The sequence below is a fragment of the Carlito syrichta genome, unplaced genomic scaffold, assembly GCF_000164805.1.
Source record: "Carlito syrichta isolate Samal-C Ts95f unplaced genomic scaffold, Tarsius_syrichta-2.0.1 Scaffold143077, whole genome shotgun sequence".
NCBI classification, from domain to species: Eukaryota; Metazoa; Chordata; class Mammalia; order Primates; family Tarsiidae; genus Carlito; species Carlito syrichta.
In genome coordinates, this window is record NW_007087173.1 from 208,651 (window position 1) to 233,783 (window position 25,133).

The 25,133-nt window shown below is 45.1% G+C and overlaps 1 protein-coding gene across 3 annotated transcripts in view; it reads right to left on the bottom strand.

Annotated features, from left to right (window-relative positions):
* The window catches only part of CLSTN1 (calsyntenin 1), a 37,077-nt gene that overhangs the window by 10,536 nt on the left and 1,408 nt on the right, over nucleotides 1–25,133 (bottom strand). For 2 of the 3 annotated variants that reach the window (XM_021708613.1, XM_008050143.2), the window contains exons 2-9: nucleotides 12,437–12,466; nucleotides 11,083–11,278; nucleotides 9,518–9,726; nucleotides 7,871–8,020; nucleotides 7,574–7,759; nucleotides 5,745–5,993; nucleotides 5,241–5,362; nucleotides 2,007–2,169 (exon numbers count right to left, since the gene is read on the bottom strand). In XM_021708613.1, coding sequence (XP_021564288.1) covers nucleotides 2,007–2,169; nucleotides 5,241–5,362; nucleotides 5,745–5,993; nucleotides 7,574–7,759; nucleotides 7,871–8,020; nucleotides 9,518–9,542 — 895 coding nt within the window. In that variant the 5' untranslated portion in view covers nucleotides 9,543–9,726; nucleotides 11,083–11,278; nucleotides 12,437–12,466. The remainder of the gene's footprint in view (nucleotides 1–2,006; nucleotides 2,170–5,240; nucleotides 5,363–5,744; nucleotides 5,994–7,573; nucleotides 7,760–7,870; nucleotides 8,021–9,517; nucleotides 9,727–11,082; nucleotides 11,279–12,436; nucleotides 12,467–25,133) is intronic. The other variant, XM_021708612.1, reaches the window with a different exon arrangement.

Below are 25,133 nucleotides of genomic sequence, written 5' to 3' on the forward strand. Positions count from 1 at the left end.
AATTTTTGATTTATTGTAGAGACGAGGTCTTGCCAAGTTGCCCAGGTGGGTCTCAAACCTGCGGGCTCAGGCAATCCACTCGACTCGGCCTCCCAAAGTGCTGGGATTACAGGCTGAGCCACCGAGCCCGGCCTATTCTTATTTTTAAAACTATTATTCAGAAGTTACTGTTTAACCTGGGAAGCAAGTTTGAATTAGAATTTAGGATTCATGACTCTACCTGCCTTTGAAAAAATATATAAATTAAAAAATTTTTAGAAATACAACTATAAAATTTCTAGATCCCTAATAATTCACTTCTCACTCCTTGGCCTCATGTCCATTTTCTCATGGATGAACTGTCACCAAAGTAAATCTCAGAAACTGCTGCAGAGATTTACTCTAAAATGCTGTCTTACTCCTCTTCTTTTCCAAGAATCTACAGGAAAATCATGAAATTCAAATTCTCCTAATATAAACAGACCTATCTTAGGAATGAGGCTCTTTCACACATTTCTAACTTTTCATAGGGAGAAAAAAATAACAAAAAGGCCAATTAGTGAGGGTGACACCTTGAAATAGCACAGCAGAGTCAAGTGCAAAGGTCAAAGTGGAGCTCATGAACTTCCAGGGTGGACTGAGGGGTCCATGAACTCGGATGGGAAAATTACATGCTTATTTCCATGAACTTCTGAAATGTAGCATTTCCTCTGTTTATAAATGTAGGCTACAAACACAGCAGTGTCAGCAGTGACTGTGACTATCACCAATAGTTACTGTTGATATTTTCACATCAGGTCAATTTCACAGATTTAATCTCTTATTTTGATGATAATTATATTTCTATTTAATTGGTTACTCTGGAAATCCTATGCATTCTGGCCTAGCACGGTGATTCACACCTGTGAGCCCAACACTTTGGGAGGCTGAGGCAGGAGGATTGCTTGAGCCCAGGAGTTCAAGACCAGCCTGGACAACATAATGAGATCCAGTCTCTACAAAAAAATAAAATAAGCTGGGTGTCGTGGTGTACACCTGTGTTTCTGGCTACTCAGGAGGCTGAGGTGGGAGGATTGCTTGAGTTCAAGAGGTCACAGCTGTGGTGAGCCATGATCTGTGTCACTGCACTCCAACATGAGTGACAGTGAGACCCAGACTCAACAAAAAAAAAAAAGAAGTGAAAAGAAAACAGGAATCCTATGTCTATTTGATAGATTAATGAGATGGGTCCATCAGCCTCGTCAGACCACTACAGGACTCCATGGGGCAGAGGCTCGAAATCCCTGCTCTGTGGGGTCTGCATGTAGGTCCAGAGCACACAGGCCTTTCAAATTCCAACAATTTAAAATCCTAGCTCCACAAATAATCAGCTGGGTAACCCTGGGCACGTTACTTCTCTGGGCCTCACTTTCTCCAGCTGCACAATAGGATGGTAAGGACCAAGCAAGCAGACGTGGGAGAAAGCAGCTGGCAGGCAGCCTGCCCTAGGGAAGCACATGTGGCCAGCACGGCTGCCCTGGTGGTTTCCTTTCCCGCCCCTAGTCGTTCAGCAGAGATTTCCCAGAATCCTCTCCCAGCTGGCACCTGCTGAGGGTCAATGCGCCCTTGCGGTGTCCCTGTGGGTTGTCGCGTCATGAGCACCCTGGAGGGTGCCCGGGCCTACGGTGCACTTGTATTTCTGCGTCCTTTGCTTCTGTGGCTGAGCGATGCCTGCCTCCTCCGGACTTGTGAACTTTCCAATAAATAGATTGGTTTATAAAACAGCTCCCCCAGTTACACTCTCCCTCCCAGGTTCCCAGGAGGGGTGCTGCTGTGTCCTGGTCCTAGCACAAACCTTCATCAAGTGCCCACAGACAGAGCTACACTAGGTACGGCGTCAGCTGTGTCCCCCAAAAGGCCACACACAGGAAAAGGCAGGGAAGACAGACGACGGAAGAGGGGGAAAAGACACTGGGAAGAGCCTGTGCCACCGATATGAAGAGGTCCTGCCTCACTCCCAAGCCCAGGCAGGTGCTGGGGGCTGTTACCTTGCCAGCAAGCCCCAACCACAAGCTGGGTCTCTATCTGGGCCGGGTGGAGAGGGTAGTCCTCGGTCACGGAGAAGGGCTCCTGGGCAGCGCCGTCCACGTAGAGTGTCACACTCGGGAACTCCACGTTGAGGACGTAGTGGTGCCATTCTTCGTCACAGACCTAGGGAAAGCCAGGGAGAGTCAGGGGCCCTTGCCCAAAGACAGTCATGAACGTGAGACAAGTGGGTTCGGAAAACAGGTCACGAATCGTGAATATCTGTCTTGCTAAAAAGAAAAGGATTTAAAACAACAATCTAACAACAAAATATTCTGCAAACCCATCTCAGCAAAAAAGGTCAAGGCAACACTGTTATCCTGAGGGCACCAAGTGGCATTCTCTGCTCACGCACTGAAGGACAGAGGACCCACAGGGAGCTGTCCAATCCTCCTCTGCCAACAGTATGACACCAGGAAACCATTGTATTGGCAGGCCGGATACCCGATCCTTTTCTGGATCAAAATGAAAAGTGCCTCCAATCTCAGAATGAGGCATACTACAGTATGTGTATTTTCATTCATTCAATCATTTATTCATTTTGAGTCAGGGTCTCACGTCGTTGCCCACGTTGGAGTGCAGTGGCACAATCACAGCTACCGCAGCCCTGACCTCCTGGGCTCAGGTGATCTCCCCTCCTCAACCTCCTACGTAGCTGGGATTACATGCACGCGCCATCATGCCCAGCTGATTTCTGGGTTTGTTGTACAGAGGAGGTCTTGCCATGTGGCCCAGACTGGTCTCAAACTCCCGAGCTCCAACGATCCACTCCCGCTTCAGCCTCAAAGTGCTGGGGTCACAGGCATGAGCCACTGCGCCAAGCCACGTTTCTTCCTAAGTTCAAACTTGATGATCTAAATCAACGTGAGCACACGTGCAGATGGCACACCAAATTAAAACAAGTTCCCTTCCCGTCATGAACAAGCGGCATGAGTGTGTATCCACCAACTGCAAAGTGTGGTCCCTTCTCTGAATTGTGATTCAAATAAACAAACTGTAAAAACAAAACCATTTATGAGACAACTTGGAATTTGAACACTGACTGGGTATCTGATCATATTAGGCATTTATGTTACTTTTTTTAAGATGTGAAGAAAGTATTGTGATTATGCTTATCAGAGATATATTACAAAATATGGATGTCTACAAGAATGACATGCTCTATCTGGGACTTGTGAAAAATTATTCAGTTCTTGGAAGGCTGAGGCGGAAGGATCGCTGGAGCCCAGCAGGTCGAGGCTGCGGTGGCTGGAAGCAGCCACTGCACTCCAGTCTGGGCGACAGAGTGAGACTCCAACTCAAAAAAAAAAAAAAAAATTATTCAGTAATTTTTGAGAAGGTAATTAAAATTTTAACAGTGAGTAGGGGTAACAATGAAACAGGACTAAGAGTTGGCAATGGCTGAAGCTTGGTGAAGGGTACACAGGGTTGTTTTTACACTAATCTGCCTACTTTTATATATGTCTAAATTTTTAAGTTTTAAAAATATATCTCATCAGAAGAAGCTAGATATAGCTAAGTGTGATGGCTCATGCCTGTAATTCCAGCACTTTAGGAGGCAGAGGTGAGAGAATTGCCTAAATCCAGGAGTTTGAGACCAGTCTAGGCAACTTGTCGAGACCTAGTCTCTACAGTAAGTAAGAAAATTAGCTGGGCATGGTGGTGCACACCTGTAGTTCAGCTACTTGGAAGGTTGAGGCAGAAGGATAGTATGAGCCCAGCAGGTCGCGGCTGTGTTGGCCATGAGCATGTCACTGCACTCCAGCCTGGGCAACAGAGTGAGACTCCAAAAAAATAAAAAATAAAAAAAGAAGCTAAATATGTAAATACAGACTGTGATACTACAACAGAACTGTACCTTATTTATTTAGTCTCTTGAAAATAATTATGGTAAAAGTTTTTGAGAAATACTTGCTTATGTAGATAACAGTGACATTAATAAGAGATGAATGCTACCAACCGGACACTCACTTCGTCTTTCCATTTAGCAACTCCAGTCACATATAGGAAGGTCCCAACATACAAACAAATTCCACTCCAAGAGCATTGGCAAGTCCAACCTGTTCTAAGTTCAACAGTTAGCCTAGGTACCCAACTAAAACACAATCGGTCATACAGGCTACACTGACACCTGGTGGAGAGAAATAGTACATAAAGTAACTTAAAGGTTGGCATGTAGGGGACCCTACTACACAACAATATGTCGGCTTTGCTCACTAACTCCATGAGACAAATAAAATTAAGCTAAGGCCAAGGTTCCCTTCTTGCTCTAGTCCTAAATCAAAAAGAAACAATCTGATTTTAATGAGGCTTCTCCCCTCATTTCCTGTAACATGTGGATTCTTCATAGGAGACTGGCTTCTTATCATAGCAACTGCTAGAAAATTAGCTCTTCAAAGACATGACATCATCGAGAGGAATGTAATGTGATCAAGGTCAAAACTGTAAACCAGCTCAAGCAGCAGTGTGGTATCTGAAATACGTCAAGATTGCAGGTTCCTCGAACATTTAAAATATTCTGGCCAGACACGGTGGCTCACGCCTGTAATCCCAGAACTTTGGGAGGCAGAGGTAAAAGGATAGCTTGAGCCCAGGGGTTCGATACCAGTTTGGGCCACATAATGAGACTTCATCTCTTCAATAAATCAAAAAACTAGCCAAGTATGATGACTCATGCCTGGCTACTTGGAAGGCTGAGGTGGAAGGATCACCTGAGCTCTGCAGGTCGAAGCTGTGGTAGCTGTGAGCATGCCACTGCACTCCAGCCTGGGCAACCGAGTGAGGCTCTGACTCAAAAAAATAAATAAATAAATATCTGGTGACGCCCTGAATTACTGAGTCACAGGCTCCTTGCACAGTTTTGGACCAAAGCCTTACATCATTAGTAAATAAGAGATCTCAACGCTAATGTTTAAGCAAATGCTGATCTTTCAATAAATTATATAAGTATCTTACATTTAAAAGAATCAATCTTTTTTATCATTACTTTATGCATAAAATACATGTTAAAAAAAACTTAGGCTGTCAGTGGACAGGAGTTACACAGATTTAATTTGCGATCCTATCACCTACAGACACAGAAATGGAGACGTCATAAACACACACTGACTGAACAGCCCGTCCTGTGCTTGGTCGGCTGCAGTGCCTGGCTAATCCCTCTTGGAAGATCATAGCTGGCGAGTTCTCAGTCTGCTCACCTGATTCAGCTTCCAGTGGAATTCTGCAGGCTTGTACTTCTTCTCCTCAGAAGGGTCCTGACGGAGGAGGAAAATGAGCCGGCACCCATGGACGTAGAGGGAATAATGGTGCCGGTTCATCTCTGCAAAGATAGTTTCTGGGGTGAATTGCCAACTTAAGATCCCAGGGAGAAGTACAAGTATTGTGAACGGATTCTGAAAACATGATTTTATGGGCATAAATGACCTCTCCAGTTGTGCCAAGGCAGGGGTTAGAGACAAATGCGCGTGAGTTCTGCTGAGAAGCTGGGCCCAGGCGAACTGTTGACAGCCCATCAAGTCAAACTAGTAAACCCCAAATGCAGTGCTGCTTCTCTTGGGGACAAAGTACCCCTGGCGCAAAGGAAAGAATGCCACCTGTAAACAGCCTTCCCAGTGGGAGGCTCTGGGGGAAGGAAAAGGGGGCCTGCCTCCGTGGCTGCCCCATAGGACACGGGCATCGTTCAAGAAAAAAAACCAACCTACCCGTTTTGTCTGAACTGCAAAGAATTGTCTCTTTCTTCCTGCCGAAAGGCCCGTGCCTCATCCACACGGAAATCGTGAACGGCTCTTTCGAGCTGACCGAGACAATGCCGTCTGGGATCCTCACTGCCTGAGTGCCATTGAACTCGAAGACCTGGTCGCTGTCATGACCGTTGTCGGTGGGGAGGCCGACAGTCCAGTTCAGGGTGCTGCTGGGAGCAGGGAGCAGCTCGGCGGTGCCAGCAGCCGCACCTGGAACCACGACTCGTGTGAGTTACATGAAGAACTTAGAGGTCTACACATCTCAGAACTATCTTATTGTTAAATGGTTGCTAGTTCCAGTTTACTTTTCTTCAAAAACAGGGTTTTTATTACAAAAATAAATAAAGAAAACTCAGATTTTTTTTGAAAGGAGGGTGGGAAATGAAGTATTTCCTGTGATCCCATCCAAATACAGACAGCTTGGGTATAAATACTTCTGATCATCTATAAATAAATAAATATGTGTGTGTGTGTGTGTGTGTGTGTGTGTGTGTGTGTGTGTGTGTATAGACATAATATAAAATAGAAAGAGTCCTGCTATGTACATATGTAAAACACACATATTCCTACTAATATTCCTCTAGAGCATAATTTAAGATTCTGAAAAGCATTTCATTGCACAGATAGACCATAATCTACTTAACCAATCTCCCTGGTGGACCCTGAGGCTGCTCCCAAGTTTTTCCTGTTATAAGCCTTGCCTTGATGAGCACCTTTGTGTGTGTCTGTGATTATCCCGTAAAATAAATTCCTAGAAATAAAAGTATTCTCCCCCCCACCTCTTTTTTGCAGAGACAGGGTTTTGCTCTGTTGCCCAGGCTGGTCTTGAACTCCTGGCCTCAAGCAACCCTCCCACTTTGGCCTCCCAAAGTACAGGAATTACAGGTGTGAGCCAATGTGCCTGGCCAAAAAACTGGATTCAGAGTCGCAAAACACCCTAGTATACTCATCATCAGGATGAACTGACACAATGTACAGGTTTCTCCTCTTGCCTATTTACTATATGACGATTTTCAGTTATTTAAGAAAGCCAGTCACCTAAATCTCATGGTTATCAGGCTAGTGAAAAGATGGAAAATGCTCCCTGCAAAGCTGTTTCCAAGTGGTCCTCTAAACGCAAAAGACCCTTCTGAGCATGAAGAGGACACTGAAATTCCTGGTATTTTATCACTGGTTAACTAAAATATCCTTCCCTCAGCATCTCCCACAAGATGAGTCCATACCCCACCTATTCCTTGTTTAGACAAACCAGAAAAATATCCACAACTGACAGCAAAGATGGAGAGCTAGCCTTCTGGTTGGATTCCCAATAATCCTCTCTCAGCTTCTCCATACAACACTTGTGATGTATAAAGTCTGCTGAGACTGTAAGTTAGACATTAGTATCCTTAGTTTTTATTTTCTACTTCATGTTGGCCAAAACCGTTACCTATTTTTTCTTCAGTCCTTAAATAAACATCTCATTTCTTATATAACTCTCTCTACTTACTCCTATATAAATCCTAGTCAGCTGATTCTCAGTGTGCTGAAGAAAAACTTTCTTCAAATCAGTGGTTCCTAAAATGCACATACATGTAACATCTTAAATAGACTTTCAGGGGGTTATATTCCCCCGAAGCCCATCCAGTATGCAAATTAGCCAGAAAGGCAGCAAAAATCATTTCAGAAATTTAGAGTCTCTGCAACAGTTTGCAATAATGAACACCAACACACATAAACATTTTCAGTTGTAAGGGTCACTCTGGCCTTCACTGAGGATGGCCAGATGTGGGAACGCCAGGCCTCCTTACCACAGAGCCGGTGAAGGGACTTCTCGGAGTAGGTGTCTCGGTCGCAGCCTTTCCCAATATGACTGGTCTCCAGCTCCACCATGGCCTGCACGGAGGCGATGGGCTCATCACAAGTCTCAAGATGGATATTTGGGAAGACAGACAATGCACCCGTGCCAGGCTCATACTCAATCCTGTTGTTCCACCCTGCATTGGCCCGCAAGTTGGCAAGGGAGGAGAGAAGGAAAATGCACTCAGGTCTCTGGGGTGTGCCAGTTCTAAGAACAGATGTGAGGGAGGAAGAGAGAAGATGTTCACCTTGCCAGCCGGGGGTGCAGGTGGGCTTAATGCTGATCTTCACCAGCACGTCCTCCGCGGCTCTTCTCTTCCCACAGTCGTAGGCGGTGACGGTCAGTTTATACTGATGTTCTTTCCCATAGTTTAATTTCTCTGTGTTTTTTATATAACCTTGCAGAGAAAAATAACAGCAGTGAGAAACAAAACACATGCTGCTTTGACTTTTGTTGTCGCATGGTGAAACACAAAAAGTACGTGCTTGAAGCCCTGCAAATACTGACCCCAAAATAAACTTGTGCTTGGGATGCAGAACACTCAGTCTGTCCTGCCTGTGCTCAAATTCACCTTGATATGTTTAAACAGAAGGGGTGAGTCCACACAACTCAAGCTCCAGTGCCTCTTACTGTTTTACTTTTGGTTTATATTAACTTTAAGATTTAATCATTTACATACAGATCAGAATAAACAAGACACCATACCTTAACAAAAGTCAAAGCAGCACTTCAAATAGTAAATACAAGATCAAGCTGCGTTAAATATTTCTTGCTGAAAGATTTACTTTGTTAAAGAGAGAGGTAACCCCCTCGGGTTCCCTCCTGCTCTGGGAGTTTTTCTGTCCTCTCAATAAATCTTGCATTCTCCAAAAAAAAAAAAAAAGAGAGTGAGAAAGAGAAAGAGAAGGAAAGAGATTTCCTACTCCCCCCACTTAGGACAGAGGCCTGTTTTTTTTGTTTTGTTTTATTTCTCAAGCTGAGAGTGAAGAACGAGAGGCTGGTTTTTTGAGCATGAGTGCAGATGTCTGGAAAGTATCTACAGTCTCCATAATTCCATCAAAATTAATGCTGTGCATTAATCAACAATGGAGACACCATATTATCTTTTTTATTTTTTATCTATTTTTTTGAGACGTAGTCTCACTCTGTCGCCCAGGATGGTGTGCAGTGGTATGCTCACAGCCAACACAGCCTTGACCTGCTGGGCTCAGGCAATTCATCTGCCTCAGGCTCCCAAGCAGCTGGAACTACAGGCATGTGCTAACACACCCAGCTAATTTTTTGATTTCCTGTAGAGACGAGGTCTCACCAAGTTGCCCAGGCTGATCTCAAACCCTTGGGCTCAGGCAGTCCTCTGGCCTCGGCCTCCCAAGGTGCTGGGATGGCAGGTGTGAGCCACCGTGCCCGGCCCCATGTTATCACTAAGAAGCTGTAGCCTTATAAAAAAGTTGAGCTCTAGAGTGAGTTGCTTCTGCTCAATGCTGTGGAAATGAGGCATAAACCCTTATGCTCAACATGAGGCAGAAGATTCACATTTAAGGAGAACAGAAAATGAGACTAACTAAAGGCCAGTCTCACTCGGATGCATGTGGACTGAAAGGCGAGATGATGAAACCCTAACAGCATGCTCTGGGGGATTTTTATTTGAATTTGGTGGGAAAGGAAGAGAGGTGTGTCCCAAGAGAACGCAAGACTCTCAGGGTCCAGAGAAGACGCTGTTGGGGGATGGGGCAAAAACGTAAATGTGACACACACAGAGTCAAGCCTCCCATTGTGGGCTTTGTGGGAGTTCTGACAAAGCATGTCACCTGGGCTATGAAAAGCCAACAGGACCAGGAGAGCATGTCTGCCCGGGACAGCTCGCCGGCTGAGGAGCGCCTGCCCCCATTCTTACCGTCCTTGTCCACCGTAAACGGCATGTCGGGGGTGACGATTTCGTAGCTGCAAATCTGGCTGAACTGAGGAGAGCAGTCTGCGTCCACGGCCTCCACTCTCAGGATGCTGTCGTCCTGCCTCCCCTCGACCACTGTTGCCTTGTAGGACTTCTCCTTGAACACAGGCGCGTACTCGTTCACATCGTTCACCTGAATGTGGACAGTGGCTCTGGACGGAGGGAGAACAACATTTTGGGGGGTTTTGTTGTGTTTTGTGTTTTTACCCAAAGGATACCGATTCTGCCCTATTTTAACATCTCCTTTTCTGATAACTTGTTTCATGAAACTTGTATGATGAAGTCAAAAATTAAACCATACTGTTCACTGCTTTTAATTCAGCACAGAGACAACAGAAAGTTAAAATAAGGATTCGGGTTGACTTTTCCATAGCCTAAGAATAAGGCAAAAAAGCAGTATGGACAGCACACTCTGAAGGGAGACAAACCACATCAGACATCTGTTTGCTCTCTAATTATAACGTTAAAACATACTTTGTTGCAAAATCCAGAAAAAATAGAGCCAAAGGAAGAAGGGGTAAGAAGCAGAGAAGGAATGAAATGGCAGATTACGAGAGTTAAACAGAATCCTGTCGTGCTTCTAATAAGCAGGATGAAGACCGTCACCAGACACTGATTCAAGGCGTGAGGGCCACCCCTTCCCATTGCCCCAGCTCAGTCATCGAGAAAATGAAGGTGTCATCAGCAGGCTACACATAAAGAAAACTGCAGGTTTCAAGGGCTACCAGTCAGGGCCTGCTTCTGAATCAGACAAGGTCTTTGGTCAAAATATGACCTCTTTCAAGGGGAATAATATCACGCTGTGTAAAAAGATGAGGTGATTCAGGGGCACAAGGTTCCCCAATGTGCGCCACGAGCCTCCTCACCCCAAGGCCATCGGTCTGACCCTCACCATGGTCATGTGACACCATTTCACCCACATGTTCCTTTCCTTAGTAGATGCACTGAGTAGAAAGTGAGACTCAACAAAATTAAATTTGCATAATGCCAAAGGGCTAGGAAGTGGCAGAGAAAAGACTAGGACTCGAAGTTGTCTTGTCCAAACTCCTCTCCATTTTAGCTGCAGTTCTCAATGGGCGGGAAACATAAAAACACCCAGGACTGTGGCCGTGACCCAGCTCACTGCACCAGCGGTGATTAATTTTATGCCCCTAGGATTTACAGTGAAAGAGAAATGCAACAACAAAGCAATCTTCCTAAGGACAAAAATTCCAAGCTTTTTGAATGTTTAACGTAGGGAGAGCCTTAGTTTTGTTAATAGAGTATTTGGTAAGATAAAATTATTCATTCATTCATTTATTCAAATATAACCGCACCAGGCTCTTCCTAGGAGTGGTATACAAAGACAACCAGACCTGATTCCTGCCCTCAGAGGGCTTACAACCTAACTGTAGACACTTGAGCACCTATTTTAAAAACATAGAAAGTCTTGGGGACGGGGCAAGAGTTACTATCATTTTCTTTATACACACACAGAGTTGCCTTCGCCCTCGGTGCAGCCTGCTTACTTATGAGACTTTTTCACGTTGGTGCCATCGGGTCCCTTCCCGCAGTCATAGGCCTGGATGGTAAATGAGTAGTCTTTCTGCAGCTCACAGTCCAGTTTCTCCTTCGAGCGGATAACTCCCTCGCCAGTGGATTTATCCACTACTACTGCATCAAAGGGGACATTCTGCCCGTGAATTTTAAATCCACAAATCTCACCTGGGGAGTCAAAGCAGAACAGGTTAGAACTGCCACACACGCCTCCTGACACGCCCCTCCTCCCCCACCTCTCCACCCCCAAGGAAAATAAATGGCAACAACTTGGCAGCCAGGGGTTTGGAGGGTCTGTGGAAAAGCAGGGGCACTGTGCTTGAACAGGGGACGCTCTGGGGCTTTAGTAAGAAGAAGCAGAGTCTGGCTTTTCCAAGCAACTGGTTTACTTTGCATCCATTCATGCAGGAATACAAAAGAGAGAGAGAAAATATAGACAGGCATTCCACAGGAGCACTTAAGATCGCTCGAGGGTAAAGGAGTCTCATTAGCAGACAGCCAGCCTGAGAACACGCCAGAGCTGCCCCAGGGCCGGCAGCGATCTGGGTTTGGACCAGAGAGGAGCTAAAACGCAGTTAAGTGTTGAGAGAGGAGGAAGCGTGAGGTATAGGATCAGCACCGTAATTACAGAAATTCTGTCAAAAAACATCAAAAGAAACAAGTCTTCCTGTGCAATGAGCCTGGCTAAAATTAGGGAATCAAAACAAACCACTAAATGAGAAAGGTAGAAATACCAACTTTTCAGGCATCCATTTCAACGGCTATCGTCCACGATTAAGACACAGTTATGGGGAGGGATTTGCTAGACTTCCCTTTGTCTCAGACTTTATCCTATCAAACATGAAAAAGACACCAGCCTGGGAAATTAACTACGTCTAATCATGAGCTTAATTAGGAGTTAAAAATCTGTGTTTCCGTTCTTGCCCACGGGAGAGAATAAGTATAAATGTTTATATATATATATATGTATATATATATAAAAATAAAACTTCACAAAATGTATTTCACATAAAAGTAGGACTGAACTCTTCCACAATTCCAACTAATAGAAAATTGTCACAAAGCAAATCTCTGAAGTTCAATTAAAGAAAAATGCACAGTATTATCCATACAGTTCAAATGGATGTCTGATTTCCAGATATTTCTAACCAAGGGTCTGGTTACATACAATCTCCATCAATATATTTAAAAATAGAAACAAAGTAGGAGAATAAATGGGAATAAAAGAACATGACAGTTTCTTCTGTTTAAGGGCTGATTCCCAATTTTATAAACAAAGTTAGTGGGTTAATATTCATAAGAGGGATAGAAAGAACCCTTTATCACCTTCTTTGGTGACTGTCACCTCAAAACTCTCTAAAGGGAGAAAAGATAAACCCATGTCAGTAATACAGGAAAGAACGAATATGGAATAATAAGGAAAAAAGTCAAAGATGCACATATTACATAGAGAAGCTTGACATGTAATTTAACCATAGACTCTAGCCAGTTACAGGGATTATTACAGTGAAGCCGGATCCTCGGTACCTGAATATCGCTTTGAATCCAACTTACCATGAACTACTGAAGAATTTTGAAATTATATTAATTTATGGATGAAATACTGCTAGGAAGTTTTCTAACGCCCTCGGGTGTCATTAGGATTTTTCTTTTAATGAACACTTCAATGGCAACCATTAATAAGTACACCTATTTATTTACTGTTTTCAGATTTTCATTTAAGCAAGCTAAATTCTCTCAGCTAGAGTCTGGCAACACTCGACTCATCATTACATTTAACTAAAGAAAAATCTGGAGCAAAAGGTTTTAGCCTTTTGTTCTTGAACAGAGTAAATAACAATGTTTTTTTATAACCTAAAGCACCCAACCAAGGCAACAAATATAAACCTCTCTGCTAATGGAACATCTGCTTGAGTGTGAATGGAGATCAGATTCAAAACTGACTTGGTGATGCTACAGTGACTACTGTTTTTGTTCCGTGAAAACGCCATCCACCAAGTCAGCAGGCAGCCCACTCACTGACCCTTTGACTACTGGCGAGGGGCAGAAATGGGAATGGGGCAGGAGTCCTGCTGCCCCCAACAAACACAGCAGGCCCCACGATGGCACCTTCCCTCTCCCGAAGGCGACACAGCCTGAATGCCCCTGCTTCTGTAATGGTTTTGCCACACATTACCCTTTAACGGTGCTGTTTCACTTGGATTTTAAGGTTTTAAACAAGTATCACGTGGTACACGCTAGGGTTATTTATCCCACGGTGCATAGTTCTTGTGACTTGCTTTTTCACGCAGCCTTGTGTACCTAAGATTCTTTCATCCTTATTGATGGATGTGGCTGTAGATTATTAATTTTCATTCCTACCTGCCGTGAGAACCCAGTCAGCTACCACATGCAAAGTTAGAATACTGTCTGGCGGAAAGAGCACGCACAAATGTTCGCTGTTCCCATGGGCATTTTCCACTGTGTGACAGGTCGCCATGCCCAGGTGTCACTGTTCCCGACCTATGCCACCACAACGAATTCTACACACTGCTGCTACACCAAGGGCCTCCAGGGCTGTGCTGCCCAGTAGGGAGCCGTGAGCCACCCGGGCTGTTCAAATGTACACTAAAATCCCCACGAAAATCACAGTGTTAAACATCCAGGTCCTCAGTCACGCCGGCCACATTTCGGGTGCTCGGTAGCACACGGGGCTGGTGGCTCCTGCCAGGAGAGTGTGGCCACGGGGTGCACCTGTGGCCACAGCAGGTCCTGCCACACAGCGCCACTCTGGGCTAGGGGTCTGTAAACAATGTGCCCTTGGGCCAAGTCCAACCTGTCCTGTTTATGAACAGTCCATATGCTAAGACCGGTTTTTATCTTTTTCTATAGTATTCGTAACATGAGAAAATTATATGCAATTCAAATATCAGTGTCTATAAATGCTTTATTGGAATGCAACCATCTCATTTGTTTCATATACGCTGCGGCTGCTTCCACACTGCAAGGGTAGAGCTTCCAGCAGTCACGTCACTGCAGGAGAGACCCCATGGGGCACAAAGCCTAAAATATCCACTGTCTGGTCCTTTTCAGAAAGGGTTTGCTGATCTCGTCTCTCTTGACACACCAGGAGTTGAATTGCCCAGCACCAGGCCCGTCCAACCGTTTTCCAGGACATGCTAATTCACTACATGACGATTATATTTTTGCGGTATATATATCTCATAATACATTTTAAAATAATTCAGGCTGCCTGGCTTTAATTCAGAGAAAGCCTCTCCATTTCTACTTGGGGTTTACTGTTCTAAACAGAAGATGGCATGGCAGCTCCCTGCCTTGGGTGACACCCTGACAAAGGCCACCATGTAGGTAAGTGCAGATTTCTTTTTTTTTTTTTTTTTTTTTTTGAGTCAGGGTCTTGTTATGTTGCCCAGGCTGGAGTACAGTGACTATTCACAGGTGCAACCACAGCTCACTGCAACCTTGAACTCCTGGGCTAGTGCTCCTCCCACTTCAGCCTCCTGAGTAGCTGGGACTACAGGTGTGCACCACTATGCCCAGCAATAAGTGCAGATGCAAGATCCCAGGGATGAAGTGTCTGGCCTGGGTGATGCTGCCACTACAGAGCACTGCTACATAAAGGGTTATAGACACTCGGCTTGTGAGCATGTCTAACTGTGAGATTACCAGGAGGAGCGGAACTACCTGCCAGGGATTGTAAACTCTCTACTACTCCCCTTGTGATATCAGACCAGGGTGAGGGAAGGAAGGGATGGAGGGTGGGAGGGCACTGAGGAGTTCCCATTTTAGATTGCAGGTTTCACTAGTAAGATACATTCCCAGTAGAGACCGGCGGAGACGAAGGAAGCAAGAATCACAGACGGAGGAAGCAGAGAGGGCAAAGGCCCTGTGGCAGGAACCAGAGGCCTGGGCTGGCTGAGCAGGGAGAACAGCCAACAGGTCAGCAAAGACCCCAAGGCCACACTGTGGGGGCTGCTGAAGCTACTCAGAGAGCTGCAGCTTTCCTTTCAGGTGAGAAGGAAATGATTAGTGGGTTTGAAGCAGAGAAATAGATAAATGTGTTTCATATTCTGAAAGGATCCACCTGGCTGCTGTGCTGAAAATAAACTCATCAGCAGCAAGGATGATTTCTGAATGACCCTGGCAAGGGACGCTGAAGCCAAAAGCAGGCAGGACAGTCAGGGGGCGACAAGTGGCAGGCTCGGGGTGCTGAGGGCAGGAAATGCTGCTGCTGCTTTCTCAGGGACAAATGTAAGGATGAACTGCTTTGTGCTGAGGTGGGAAGGACCGGAAGGAAGGCCCGGGGAGGAATGGGAATCAGCACATTAGCTTCCAAAATGTGCCTGCATCACAATTCATGGGGGGTGGGGGGAGAACAGGTATTCCAGTGTCTTGGAACATTATTTCAAAGATATGATTACCAAATATAAGAATATAAGGGTTTGTTTTGGTTTGCTTTTTGAGTTGGAGTCTCACTCTGTTGCTCAGGCTGGAGTGCAGGGGCATGATCACAGATCACTACAGCCTTGACCACCTGGGCTCAGGTAAACCTTCCATCTCAGCCTTCTGAGTAGCTGGGATTACAGGTGTGCACCACATACCTGGCTAATTTTTTTATTTTTTGTAGAGACAAGGTTTCACTATATTGCCCAGGCTGGTCTCGAACTCCTGGGCTCAAGTAATTCTCCTGGCCTTAGCCTCCCAAAGTGCTGGGATTACAGGTATGAGCCACTGCACCTGCTCAGAATATGTTATTTCCAGGCTGCTTTCCAAAAGAGATCTGATGCATTAACAAGGAGAAAAACAGAGAGTGTGACTGTATCTTTTCTGCATATTCCCACCTAGTCAGAGTATTAAGTTGGCTACTTTAATAGGTTCCACCAATAGGAGCTGGTGCAGGCTGGGTCCTTTACCTACAGCGACTTAAAAAACCATCATGCCAGGCGGAGGTCGATGCGAGATTCAGGCAGACCTGAATCTTCAGACCAGCTGCGCGACCAAGCAGGTCACTGCTGAGCTCACTGTGCCGTCCACAGAGCCGCCAAGTATGCCCACCCTGTGGGTCCGTGTGGTCATTCAACCTGCAACCTCAATTTTAAGGAGGAAGATGGATCTGACTGGAGCAAGGCCAGGGATGAGTGAACAAGCTGTACATCCTGGAGTGCCTCCGTGAGGGCTGAGCTAAGGCAGGGTCAGTGAGATTTTGGAGGGAATAGACAGGACTTCATAACCAACTGGATAGAGAGAGAGTGGAAGTCTGGAGTCACTTCCTAGCTGTTGGCTGAGGGGGCCATGTATGGAATAAGGACCAGAGAAAGGGAAAGGAGACTGGGGAAGGTGCCCATGTCACTTCCCCTGCAGCCTTCTTGTTCATTACCTGCTGGAGTACTGCAGACAAATCCCAGGCATTCTACTCATATGTAAGCACAGGTATCCCTCGATATCCATGGTGACTGGACCAGGACCCCCTCACATACCAACGTCCGAGGATGCTCAAGGCCCTTATATAAAATGGCACAGTATTTGCACACAGCCCACTAGCATCCGCCTTACACTTTAAATCACCTCTGGCTGACTCAGCATATCTAACACAATGGAAGTGCTATGTAGGTAGCTACTCTCACTCAGGTTGAGCAACCCCTTTTCCAAAAGGTTCAGGTCCACAAGTGCCTGCGATTTAGGATATTTTCAGTGTTGGGGGATATTTGTATATACACAATAAGATATCTGGAGAATGGTACGCAAGTCTAAATACAAAATGCATTTATGTTTCGTAGACACCTTATACATGCAACCTGAGGGTCATTTAAAACCCTATCTTAAATAATTTTGTACATGAAACAGAGTTGTGACTGCATTTTGACTGAGACCCATCACACAAGGTCAGGTGTGGAATGTGCCACTTGTGGTATCCTGACAGTGCTCAATAAGTTTCTGATTTTGAAGCATTTTGAACTTTGGATTTTTGGATTAGGTATGCTCAACCTAGACTGTGTTGTTTAGGAAATAACGACAAGAAAAAAATTCTGTCCATGTCCAGCACACACACAGACATCCTTTTTTTTTTCTTCCTTCTGAATATTTTCAATCCGGGGTGAGCTGGCTCCACAGATGCACTTTAGCAGATATCTCCAACAGAGATATCTCCAGTAGAGACATCTCTAACATAACTGCAATAATATCACAGCAACAAAATTAACAAGAACTCCTACTGCCTCTGAAATTTACTCTCAATTTATATCTTCCTCCTCCAAAGCAGAGACCAATTTCTCTCAATGATACTCCCTTCTCCCAGGAGCCAATTTCTTCCACTTCAAAGGCACCACTGAGTTCTTCCTCTTCCTCCATTGTACATACAGTACACAGTAGTCAGATGCATTATGTAGAGCCACTACATATAAAGTCCACTGCCACACTTGGCTAGCCCAAGCCCAGCCTTCTCGCAACCTCACATCCCGCAAAGAAGGACCCTCAGGAGTGCCTCGCTCATTCTCTTTCCTTTCTGCCCTGCTCCCTCCCACTCGTTTCAGACTCCATGTCATTGCTCTACTAGGAAACCCACTACAACCCTGTTTCCATCAGGCTTAAAATGCCCAGCCAGATCTCCTCAATAACCTCCAGCTGGACTAGCCTAGGAACGGACTCCAGTCTCTTTCCTAAGATCATCTCAAATAGTCCAAAGGAACTTTACTGAAGAATTTTTTCAAAGCAAAATATGCAAATATAAAAAGTGGATGAACCCAATAAAGTCTAGATTTGACTTCTTGATATCCAAAATCATATCTAATAGCTGACAGCACTTAGCCCTAGCAGTCCTCGTCTGTGTCTTTGAGAAATCCCAGCTTCAGGCTGGCCCTGCCATTCTCTCCAAGTCTTCTTCTGAATCTGAGTTTGGCCTCTCCTGCAAGCCTCGCAGCTCTCTGGGGATCCTGCCCTCATACTGCAAGCATTCCCTTTACTCCTTACGGAAGTCATTAGTGCTGGCTCTAACAGTTAAGGTTCTCTGGTTATAAGCAGCAGAAATTCACTCTAGCTAACTTAGGCAAGAAGGAACGTACTGGAAAGCTATTAGGAACTCATGGAATTGACCGTAGGCCAGAGAAAGGGACTTGGAAATAGCCAGAAACAAAGGCAGCCCCAGAGACCAGGAAATAGGAACCACAACAGCTCCACCACAAAACAACCTGGACAGATGGAATTGAACCTCAATTATTCTTAGCATTTTGTCACTCTGCTCAGTATTCCAAGGAGAGAGCATCTGTTCAGGCTTCTTGGCTGAAGGGAGGTGGAGTAACAGTCTGTGGACCCACTAATCTGTACCCAATGGGAAAGAGTTCAGGGGCTATTAAGAAGAGAAAAAACTCCAGTATCCCTGCGAATCCAGCTATCATTTCTGCTTCCCAGCACTCTACTTGGCCTTGGTGCCCACACTCACCACTGGGCATTCAGGCTGCCCTTTGTTTTTGGTAACCTTTGGCTTCCCTGCTTACTGGTCCTGGCTAGTTTCTGGGACAAGCTCACATGGAGCTCTGATAATCAGTACAGTTTTTCATGGTACCTTAAATAGACAATAAAAATAACTGTACACTACTCCAAGGGTTACACTCTGATAAGTTCCGCACTAACTATGGCATGCTCTCACATTCTAGTGTATCAAGAACTGTCTGGAAAGCTTGTTAAAATGTGGTTTTCCAAGCCCCATCCCCAGAAATCCTGAGTTTGCAGTTTGCTAGTGTGGATGTTCTGCAGCCCTGGAGGGACTGGCCCACCCGCTTCCAACCTAGCTGGCTGACATGGCCCTTCCCAGGCTCTGCCCCCGGAGGCGAGATTGAGCTGGTGGAGTTCGGAGCATAGGAACCTGCACAGCACACAGGGGCCCCAGGGGATCTCCATGCAGCACTGTAAAAGACCATGCACAAAGCCCTCCCATCTCCTCAGCCAGCAGTGAGGACCACGCAGACTTAAGTTGGCTCCAACAATGTGTTCGTCCACCCCCGCCAACAGCTAGCCTGGTCACCTGCCAGGGAGGTCCTGCCAGATCCCACCTCCTCTCCCTACCGTCACTACTTGTGCAAAATTTCCCCATCTGTGCGGGAGCTCAAGCGCTGCCTCACACGTCACTGCCCTTCTCACCTACCCCATCTCAGTCTCTCTCAGTTGACGCTGATTATAAACTTGCTAGTGTCTCTGGCTACCTCTTGGTCAACTTGGTCTGGACTTCCCATTGAGATTATCTACAGCTTTGAGAACAAGAGCCAACGTTTATGCTTTTTAAACTCTCTAGAAGACCTAGCATAGCTGATGTTTAATCATTACTGGTCCCAAACCTTTCCTGGAAAGGAAGGGCACCCAAAATGAGTTCATTCTAATAACTGTCTAAATAAACCACCTGTCTTAACATCTAGATACTCACTTAATACTGCTACTCAGTGTATTATTGTCTTATGTTAGGTTGAACCATGTGAAATCTCCATTTTTTCCCCAAATATTTTTGTATTTTCAACATATGACAATGGCTATTTCATGCAGGTCAACCTAACACAACCAATTCACTGCTATAAACACAATGTCAGCACAGCTGCATATGCTAAAAAAAAAAACAAAAAAAGCAAAACTAGGCCATGAAGTACAACAGCGAGCCCTGTCGGTCTTCCTCAGAGCATGTGGGTCACATCGATAGTCAAGAATGTGAAGACCAAGTATCACAGACCCTCCAAGTGAGTTCTAATTGAGCATCAGTGAAAAAGAGTTACCTGCTTCTACACTGCTGGTGGGACTGCAAGCGAGTGCAAGCTCTTTGGAAAACAGTGTGGCAATTTCTGAAAGAACTAGAAATTGACCTTCCACATGACCCAGCAATTCCCCTACTGGGAATATACCTGGAAGAACTCAAATCATTCTACAAAAAAGATATATGCCCACATATGTTTGTTGCAGCTCCATTCACAATAGCAAAAACATGGAACCAACCATGCTGCCCATCGAAGCTGGACTGGATTAAAAAAATGTGGTACATATACACAATGGAATATTATGCAGCCACAAAGAAGGACAAACATATGGACTTTGCAGCAACTTGGATGGATTTAGAGTCAATCATACTCAGTGATCTATCATAGAAACAAAGAACAGAGTATCATATGTTCTCACTCATAAGCGGACCTTGAACAATTATAATACTATAAAGAACGGGATTAGCAGTAGGGGGAAACTGTGGGGGAGGCGGCGTAGGATTGACAGTTGAGGGAAACTGCTAGGGGAAGGAGGGGCACTCCTCATCAACAAGGGTACCTGCATAATCAACGTTTGTATACATAACCCTGAATTGTACCCCACATCTTTATAATAAAAAAGAAAAAGAAAAATGAACAGGGACAACCAAGAAGTTATACAAGAGTAGAAATGTGATCATGGTACCCAACACAGCTTTCTTGTGAATAATAATTACAAAGGCAAAACAATATAAATACATTTAAAAATTTTCAATATTGATTAAAAGAAAACAGAGTTCCCAGCCGGGCATGGTGGCTCACGCCTATAATCCCAGCACTTTGGGAGGCAGAGGCAAGAGGACTGCCTGAGTCCAGGGGTCAAGATCAGCCTGGGCAACTTGGTGAGACCTCACCTCTACAATAAATCAAAAAATTAGCAGGGCGTTGTGGCAGGTACCTGTGGTTCCAGCTACTTGGCAGGTTGAGGAGGAAGGATCACCTGAGCCCAGCAGGTCGAGGCTGCACTCCAGCCTGGGTGATACAGTGAGACTTCAATTCAAGAAAAAAGAAAAAGAAAAAGAAAATAGATTTCCTGTTCTTGCTCTGAAATTTCTGCTGGATTCTATTCATACCGTTATTGTTCAACCAATCTTGTAAAATAGCCACACCTGAACTGGGAAGGCAGGAAAGAGAAGCTGGCATAGAACCACCCACGAAAGAGAAGCACCCAGAAGCGGGGAGGCCGGGGGGGTGCCAACCTCTGACAGAGGCCAAACAGAATGGACCCTTTTCAAAGCAGCAACAATGTGGCCCACATTCAAGGTTTAAGCTTTTAGTTGTCCATTAAATACATGAAATGTAAAATATTTTTTCTTACCCATGTCTACTCAGGCTTTTAGCAAATTAAGGAAAAGGAGCAGAACAAGAAATCAGGTCATTGAAATTTCCTAAAATACTTGACAAATACCAAAACTCTGTCCCTTCAGTTCACCCCAAGAAAGCAATTGGGCTAGACTGCGCGTTCAGCATGAATGTCTGGTTAGGGATGACGACCAAGGCGCCTCAGTGACTAAGCTTCCCATGTGACACAGGCGTTTATTGAGAGCTTTGACAAGTGAACCCCTGAGGCTCCCCAGCCACACAGTTTGTAACAGGATAACAGCGAGAACAGGATGCTCACAGAATCAGGCTGGAGTCAGACTGCCAGGCCCCACAATAGCTCCATCGCGTACGAGATGTGGAATCTTGGGCAGACTCACCCACTCCTTCTGCAAGTATCTGTGGAGTCGCAGGCGCTGACCAAGGTGCTGGGTTAAGTGGCGATCAGAGCAGTCTTCCCTGCTGGTGCAGGGCTGGCGACACACGCTGAGCCTGTTCCCTTCCTCCTGCCTACCCAGGAGATGCTGAAAGTGATCGGATACATGCCCACACGAGGCCCTTAGGACAACCTCATAAACACAAGATGCCACCACTGCCACCACCACAATCGACCTCCACCTCCTCATGGCACTAAACTCAACTCAACGTCATCACCAAACCAACCTCAGATAAAAATTAGGATGCAACCAAGAAATATTTAAGAAATTCCACGAGAAAATAGAACCCTATGAAGAAAGATGGAAAAATGTTTCTCACAGAAGGTTAAGTGAAAACACATTTTTTGAAGATTCTGTTTGAGTTTTTTTTGAGTTGGAGTCTCACTCTGTCAGCCATGCTGGAGTGTAGTGGCACAATCAAGGCTACCACAGCCTCGACCTGCTGGGCTCAGGTGACCCTTCTGCCCCAGCCTTCCTAGTAGCTGGAACCACAGGAGCATGCCACCACGCCCAGTTATTTATTTATTTATTTACTGTAGAGATGAGGTCTCACCATGTTGCCCAAGCTGGTCTCAAACTCCTGGGCTCAAACAACCCTCTTGCCTTGGCCTCCTAAACAGCTGGGATTACAGGTGTGAGCCACCACACCTGGCTAGATTCTACTCTTAATAAAGCAGCAGTGAACACTGTCTGTACAGTGTTATTATGTACTGTTTTAAGTGTTTCACATATACAAACAAATAAGCCAATATTCCCCAAACACTATGACATATGTGACATGACTATTCTTTGATAAATGATGAAACTGTAGCATAGAATGGTAAGTAATTTGACTCAGGCCATAGTCAGTAAGTAGCAAAGTCAAAACTCAAGCACTGGCCAGTCAGCTTAAGGGTCCATGCTCCTGACCCGCCTGTCTCTTAGCTCTGTTCTATGTTGAGTGGTACCATGGGGACAGTGTTCTTTGTTGAGTGGTACTATGGAGACAGAGCTCTATGCTGGATGGTACCATGGGGACACAGTTCTATGTTGGGTGATACCATGGGGACAGTGTTCTACATAGGGTGGTACTCCAAGGGCACTGTGGTATTTTGGGTAGTTACCAAGGCTACAGAAGAGGGAGTTAAGAAGGGAGGTGATATGGCAGTACGCAGGTTCTCCCTTCCCTGCCAGGCAGCTGCCCACTCCTCTGGCAGAGAGATAAGATCTCACGCTTAGGTGTATCAATTCCACCCCAGGTGTAAGCCCAAGAGAACTGAAAATCTATGTCCACGTATGTGATTGTTCATGCAACATCATCCATAACAGTCAAAAATTAGAAGCAACCCAAATGTCCATCAATGAATGGACAAACAAAACGTGGTCTATCCATACAATGGAATATCATCCAGCACTAAAAAAGAACAAGCACTGACAGATGCTACAATGTGGGTAAACCTTGAAATCCTCATGCTGTAAGTGAAAGACACCAATCACAGAAACCCATACCCCATTTATATGAAATACCCAGAAGAGGCAAATCCACCATGGTTGCCAAGGGCTGCGGCATGGGCAAGATTGGGATGTGACTGCTAATTGGTGCAAGTACTTCTTTTGGGGGTAATGAAAGCACAGTGGAATTAGGTAGTGATTGATGGCTGCACAGTTTGTGATCATTCTGGAAACTATACATTTTATTTTATTTTATTTTATTTTTTGATTTGGAGTCTCACTCTTGTCACCCAGGCTGGAGTGCAATGACACACTCACAGCCACTGCAGCCTCGACCTGCTGGGTTTAGGCGATCCTTCCACCTCAGCCTTCCAAGTAGCTGGAACTACAGGCGCATACCACCATGGCTGCTTAGTTTTTTTGATTTATTGTAGAGACAAGTCTCACCAAGTTGCCCAGGCTGGTCTCGAACCCCCAGGCTCAGGCAATCCTCTCACCTCAGACTCCCAAAGTGTTGGAATTACAGGCTGAGACACTGTGCCCGGCCAACTGTACAGTTTAAAAGGGTAATTTCTGTGGTATATGAGTTATTTCTCCCAAAAAAAGAAAGAAGGAAAAAAGACAATAAGAACAATAAGAACAATTGTGCTGCACCACAAATATCTCCAGAAGGAAAATACTGACTTATCTGTCTCCTGCAACAAATATAATCAATTGCCCACTAGGGTTTGGATCTAAATTACTTCTCTATTCAGTTTTTTAAAATCCCAATATGTGATTTTTGTATGTCAGTAAAAAAAATCTGAGAATCTCTAAAAACATAAATCTTTATAAGGACTATTTCATTCACAATATACTAGAGGTTTGATAAATGATTCAATAAAATTAAATTGAGTGAGAAAGTAAGTGACATTTTATTGCTATGACTTTTTCCTTCAACGTTACCAGTTGGTGTACATCTCACTTCCCACTTCCTACCTCCTTTGCAACTTCATGTGGTTACAAATGCAGTCGTAGCATCAGGCCAAAGAGCCCTCCTGCCTGGGCTGGAATCCTGCCTCTGTGACAAACTGGCTGTACGACCCAGAGCAAATAAACTAACTGCTCTTTGCCTCAGTCTCCTCTCTTTAAAATGGGAATGGCAGAAAGCATACTTCTCTCTTAAGGTTGTTGATGATTAAATATAAATTTGTATTTGTAAAGCACTTGGAATAGTGCCTGGAATGCTGTTATAAATGCTTTATAAGCCTGTGCATTATTAACAGTGTAGCATGGTCATGCTCCACAAACAAGGACCGTACCAACTGAGGGAGAAAGGCCCGAGGGAGTCAGTACAGAACTCTGGATTGCAACCTCTTAAAATGCATGAAATGTCAGAAAAGCACATAAATCTACTCAAACACTCCAGCCAGCTAATCCCATTAAGATGATCTATACAGCAGTGCATGTCACCCTGAAGGAGGAACTGCATCAAATAGCCAAATACAGCGTGCACGGGGTACGTGTGTACACCGTCGGGCTGCGTAATGCTGTCTTGATCAACGACAGGCCCCACGCAGAAGGATGGCCCCAGAGGATTACATTACCACCTTTGTATCACGTCTCTTCTATGTTCAGGTATATTTAGCGACACACATACTTGCCCCTGTGTGCCACTTGCCTACAGAATTCAACAGCCTCGGGCTGCATGGGTGTACTGTCTAGGAGCGACGGGACGCCTATCGAGGCTGTGAGTGCACTCTGTGATCCCAAACACGACAAAATCGCCTAACACGCATCATCGCTCAGAATACATCCCGGTCCTTAAGCGATCTATGTACAGACGCAAGCGCTCAAAAATCTAGGTCATTACAAAGACTTAACGTGCAAAACTAAAAATGATTTTAAATCTGGGGAGGAAACAAAAAACAATCACCTCAGTTCCTAGACAAATACTCTGTGTGTGTTCACCCACCCAAGCATCCATCCAACCGATTTCTCTAGAAATTGGTAAGTACGTAAATAGATCGAAATGTTCTGTCTCTACAGCACAGGTCCTCACAGGGCACAAGCCTGCTCTCAGGA